The 6,081-nt window shown below is 41.4% G+C and overlaps 1 protein-coding gene across 1 annotated transcript; it reads right to left on the minus strand.

Annotated features, from left to right (window-relative positions):
• Positions 1-332: 332 nt before the first annotated feature.
• LOC113471181 lies at positions 333-1,937 on the minus strand. The gene is made up of 2 exons (XM_026830128.1): positions 813-1,937; positions 333-699 (listed from the first exon to the last, which is right to left on the minus strand). Exons 1-2 carry the CDS (start codon positions 1,899-1,901, stop codon positions 481-483), a joined length of 1,308 nt encoding a protein of 435 aa, XP_026685929.1. The 5' UTR covers positions 1,902-1,937; the 3' UTR covers positions 333-480.
• Positions 1,938-6,081: the final 4,144 nt, after the last annotated feature.

Raw genomic sequence — 6,081 nt, forward strand, 5'->3', positions numbered from 1 at the left:
GCAAGAGAATTCTAGATCGCATCCATCACATTTCCTGAAAGTCAAGAGCTGAGTCAGCTGAGACCAATTTGAAATTTCCTTGAGAAAGATCCTCTGAGAAGTTTGCATCGAAATATTTCGGTGAGATTCCAATTGTGGTCTGATGTCATTCTTTATAGCATGATAAATTCTGAGGTTGATGATTTAATATCAGATTTGGTTCATTGCTATTGGTAACCTCTTTTCCAGAATTGTATACGTATGATTGGATTGGTTCTGCAGGAGTTGTCATGATTTGAGTCACTGATCACGCGCTGTGTTTCTCAATCTCAAGTGGGTTCAAGTGTGATTGGATTGGTTCTGCAGGAGTTGTCATGATTTGAGTCACTGATCACGCGCTGTGTTTCTCAATCTCAAGTGGGTTCAAGTGTAATAGATAGACGCTCATTAGCGAAGAGAAGTGATGCTTGACTAGATGGAAGAGTATGTTGACCTTGTCAACTAAAGTGAAGATAACAGCTGACAGTAGTAATGCTGTATTGACTTTCTTTTAAAACATCGTGTGACTTGTGGGAACATCCAATTCAAGGTGATACATTTCACCAAGTCTTCGATAGACGGCCATTTCATTGTGAGCAAGAGGAACATCGTTATCAGTCTAGACATGATGCTTGTGTGAGTGTTTGGAGTGTCCTGCATGGTGATGACCGTGCTTGGCATGTCCCAGATGTTTGTGTGCGTGTTCAGCGTGACCGCCATGATGATGACCATGACCAAAGTCTCCGCCATGACCGTGCTAGAGTGTCCTGCATGGTGATGACCATGCTTGGCATGTCCCAGATGTTTGTGTGCGTGTTCAGCGTGACCGCCATGATGATGACCATGACCAAAGTCTCCGCCATGACCGTGCTTGTGTTCGGCACTTCCGTGATGATGATGTCCGTGACCGAATTTACCTCCGTGGTGATGGCCATGTCCGAAGTCACCTCCGTGGTGATGTTTGTGTGCAGCAGATCCGTGATGTTCATGTCCGTGACCGAAGTCTCCTCCGTGACTGTGTCCGTGTCCAAAGTCACCACCATGATGATGTTTGTGAGCAGCAGATCCGTGATGAGAGTGACCATGACCGAATTTACCTCCGTGATGATGTCCGTGACCGAAATCTCCTCCGTGGTGATGCTTGTGTTCAGCGCTTCCTTTGTGGTGGTGACCATGACCGAAATCTCCTCCATGATGATGTCCGTGTCCGAAATCACCGCCGTGATGATGCTTGTGTGCGGCGCTACCTTGATGATGATGTCCATGACCGAAATCTCCTCCATGGTGATGTTTGTGAGCAGCACTTCCGTGATGAGAGTGTTTGTGTTCAGCGCTTCCCTTGTGGTGATGACCGTGACCGAAGTCTCCTCCATGATGATGCTTGTGGTCGGCACTTCCAGAGTGATGATGTCCATGACCGAATTCTCCACCGTGATGATGTCCGTGACCAAAGTCACCACCATGTGAGTGCTTGTGATCAGCGCTTCCAGAATGATGATGGCCGTGACCGAATTCTCCTCCATGATGATGTCCGTGACCGAAATCACCACCGTGATGATGTTTATGTTCGGCACTTCCGTGATGAGAGTGGCCATGACCGAATTTACCTCCGTGATGATGTCCGTGACCAAAGTCACCGCCGTGGTGATGCTTGTGTTCAGCGCTTCCTTTGTGATGATGACCATGACCGAAGTCTCCTCCGTGATGATGCTTATGGTCAGCGCTACCATGATGGTGATGTCCATGACCGAATTCACCTCCATGGTGATGGCCGTGACCAAAGTCTCCTCCATGATGATGTTTATGGTCGGCACTACCATGGTGTTGATGTCCGTGTCCGAACTCACCTCCGTGGTGGTGACCGTGTCCAAAGTCACCACCATGGTGGTGCTTGTGTTCAGCAGAACCTGAATGATGATGGGCGTGATGAGCTTCTCCCTCGTGGTGATGCTATTCGTCCCTTCACAATTCCATCTTGGCAATTAACCGTTTGATATCTTGCCTCTTTAATACGTTCCGTAATTTCTTTGTTTTAATATTCCCACTTTTTTAACGTTCAAATTCACTTTATTGCTTCAAATATTTCCTTTATCTCCATCAAGAATATTACCATGTTCTTGTCCCTTCAGAATTCCATCTTGGCAATTAACCGTTTGATATCTTGCCTCTTTAATACGTTCCGTAATTTCTTTGATTGTTTTAATATTCCCACTTTTTTAACGTTCAAATTCACTTTATTGCTTCAAATATTTCCTTTATCTCCATCAAGAATATTACCATGTTTTATTGCTTGTCTTCATTTCAAACTCGTTTCGTACTTCACCAAAAAAGGTGTACTTTCTTAATGGCACTCTGTAATGGACTTGAGAAATACTTATTAAATTTGGAGTCAACGAATATCCTAATTGTAAAATATTTTGCATTTCTGCAGTATTTTCCTTGTTTTGTTACTTACGTCCACAAACTCTCCATAACAAGAGGGAAAATTCAACAAGCTATTGCAAGGTGGAACACATTTTCGCTACCAAAGACGAACCTCTTTCCTCTAAAAATAGAATAAAATCAACTCGAGAAAATTGAAACTCTTTTCAGTCTTTCCACAAGTGAGAAAGAGGTTTCAAGTATTATCGAGTCTTCTTTGGTCCAAGATATTTTTTGTGTCTATTGTGTTCCACTTGAACATCGGTAAACATCCAACTCCACTTCCAAAGAAAAGAACTTTTCAATCCTTGTTGAGAACTCCCTCCTTCCTTCCTTTGCAACAATGGCTTGTGAATTCCTGCTTGCAATTTTTTTTACTTTCTACAATATTTACCATATAGCTCTTTTAGACCCAATACCGCAATTACTTTTGCCAAGTTTGAATTTTCATTTACAAATATCTCGTATCACCGCAACAATGGCTTGTGAATTCCTGCTTGCAATTTTTTTACTTTCGACAATATTTACCATATAGCTCTTTTAGACCCAATACCGCAATTACTTTTGCCAAGTTTGAATTTTCATTTACAAATATCTCGTATCAAGAGGCTATTGACCGATTAGATACGAAAATAATAGAAAGTAAAAATGAAATTTTGAACTGGTAAAATTGAGTGGTCTACGGATCTTGAATTCTTTCCCTTGCATTTCCTTTGTTTTTAGTTACCTTTGAAACAAACTGTGATATTTATTATTTTTACATTTTTTTTTTTTTTTTTTTTTTTTTTTTTTTTTGACCCGTTGCCAGAAAAGAGTAGAAGGGTCAATTTTGTGGCAAGAGCGGAGCCTACACGGGTTTTGACAATTCTCCGTCAAGCGTGAAATATTTGTCGGTATCAGAATATTATCGCGGTACCTCGAGCGTACTAGACGTCCCTATCACTTCTACCTAAATATCCCTGCGGCCCCATCTCTTCCACCTAAATGGTCTCAATAAAGCACGGATGAATGTTGAAAAATCTCATGAAAATAAAATTTTGCACTGCTCTCTTAATGTTCCAAGTTGGCAACCCTGCCAACACTGTTCCCCCGCCTGTTCCTCGTTTAATGTCGTTTGTTCGCCCCGAAGGGAACATTCTAATCTCGTGATGAATGCAAATTGTTATTGCACCTTGTATGAGAAATTTTCGAATACATTATTCACGGGTGGTTGGATTTCGTGTGGGGGACCCGCGGCCGCAGTGGTGCGGTGTCAGAGGCTTAGTGTGGTGTCAGGGGCTTGGTGTGGTGCCTATCACAGCAGCGGCGGGCATTTCAAAATGAAATTTATGATACATTGAGAATAATTGACATTCACGGGGAGGATTTAACAAATCCGTTTTGAATCGTTGAAGCCTTTTCCTAATAGTAACACACTGTATGTACACATGATTATTGTACATGGAAAACGTACATATAAATACATAATTACATACATAAGCGTATACATAATTTACACATAGCCACGCTACATAATTTAAACATAGCTACATAATAGTGGGGGGTTATTATTAACATGTCGTGGTTAAAGGCTTTACGCCATAGCGCGGCTATACATAGTCGGGAATTAGTGCTAAAGACGGGGAGTTAATGCTATAGTTGGGGGTTGATAAATAATAAACGTTGTACTACTTGTGTTAGGGTTGATTGGATTTTCCTTGTAGGGCCAAGTTTTCACCGCTGAAGTGTAAACTTCACTACACGCAAAGCGGAGTTGAGCTAAAAACTGATGCACTATATCACTGCCCGAATAGGGGACTAAAGAGTAAGTTAATCCTAGCACCCAACAGTAGGCCATTACTATAGTTAACTCTGTCTGAAAAGTATGCAGTGTCATTTTATACCCTGCTTCGGTGGTGTAGTGGTCAAGGCGCTCGCCTGGTAAACAGGAGTGCGTGGGTTCAATCCCAGTCGAGGTATGGAATTTTATCCTCAATATAAATTGAGAAATTGACCACAATAATAGTAGTAGCCTACTGCTAGAGTAAAGGGACTTTTCAGTCCTATGCGAGCAGTATAAATAAGCACTATTTATGTTCCAACTTCCTTCCAAAATATTTCTCTACTAACTCATTTCTGCCGTTTAAGTACTAACCCGTATTTCATCTGTTTACTAACCCACTAGGTACTAGAATCCTTTATTTGTCCTGATATAGGAACTAAAGGTTCTCTACTTACCACCATTTTCAAAATCTCCTCTTTGAACTTCACTTTCATTTTTTCAATCAATGCAATGAGGTTTTTTAGCTTCAAAATCAATTTTCTCTCAACTGATTGTCAATCAGAACCAATGTTAAAATTTTCATGAGATTTTTCAACGTTCATCCGTGCTTTATTGAGACCATTTAGGTGGAAGAGATGGGGCCGCAGGGATATTTAGGTAGAAGTGATAGGGACGTCTAGTACGCTCGAGGTACCGCGATAATATTCTGATACCGACAAATATTTCACGCTTGACGGAGAATTGTCAAAACCCGTGTAGGCTCCGCTCTTGCCACAAAATTGACCCTTCTACTCTTTTCTGGTTTCAAGAGTTCTCCTTACATTTGTAGCCCAAATCAAATGTCAGCCCAAAGCAATCACCTGAGGGGTGATCGAGAGGCTGACGAAAATCGCCGACCCCGTCTGAACACTCTGAACACGGGAAAAGGCAAGGAAGACGAAAGACCCTAGTTGTTCGGTCACAGTTTTAGAAAGAACAAAAGGAAATGTAAAATTCTCAAGCTTTCAGTAATGACTTGACCCGTTGCCAGAAAAGAGTAGAAGGGTCAATTTTGTGGCAAGAGCGGAGCCTACACGGGTTTTGACAATTCTCCGTCAAGCGTGAAATATTTGTCGGTATCAGAAATCACCCCTCAGGTGATTGTTTTGGGCTGACATTTGATTTGGAATACAAATGTAAGGAGAACTCTTGAAATTGAACGGCATTTCTTATACTTAGTCTTTAGTATTAATCCGTTTTAGTAGTCATCAATCAGCACTAACTAACAGAACGAATACTGGGTAACCACAATCTGGGGTTCGACTCCTACTGAAATTCCTTGGAACACCCTGAATGTTACTCATCCGCGTCAGTGGTAACAACTGTACAGATGAATGAAATATTATTTTCATAATGAGTTCAAGCACTGTAAAAAATAAAACAGCGGAGCGGAGCGAGTGATTATTCTCATCAGAAGCAAGTTGTTCACATATTGTTATCAATACATATATTCTCGTCGGAGTTGGAGTTTGGTGGAGTAGATGCACTAATTATTTCCCCTACCCGTCCGTCGTCCTAGAGTTATGAATCTATCAATGCATTTATCTAGGCACTCAATGCGAACAAGGCTCACCTGAACAAACACAATGGCGTTATTTATCACCGGCAAATCTCCGTGTTTATTTATACGCCAGATGCTGTGATTGTGCAGTACATTGCCATTATTTCCTCGCGGTGACGTATATTGTTTTGCTGAAAACTAACCTAGGTGAAACTCACAACTTTCTGCTGAAATCCTAGGTGACATTTGAACTTTCCAAGGTGGGAAGGTTCTCAGATTTGTGGGGGTTTCCAAGAATTGTTCTTTTACAATACTTTATACTGTATCTTTCAATAATGTG

Source organism: Diaphorina citri, unplaced genomic scaffold (assembly GCF_000475195.1).
Source record: "Diaphorina citri unplaced genomic scaffold, Diaci psyllid genome assembly version 1.1 scaffold61, whole genome shotgun sequence".
Taxonomy (NCBI): domain Eukaryota; kingdom Metazoa; phylum Arthropoda; class Insecta; order Hemiptera; family Psyllidae; genus Diaphorina; species Diaphorina citri.

What these genes read in the sequence shown, in the direction of transcription:
- LOC113471181 (XM_026830128.1), bottom strand. Translation starts at nt 1,901, where the DNA reads ATGGTGGTGACTTTGGACACGGTCACCACCACGGAGGTGAGTTCGGAC. An exon ending in CGCACACAAACATCTGGGAC is followed by an intron (nt 700 to 812) that starts ATGCCAAGCATG and finishes AACATCTGGGAC; the next exon opens with ATGCCAAGCACGGTCATCAC.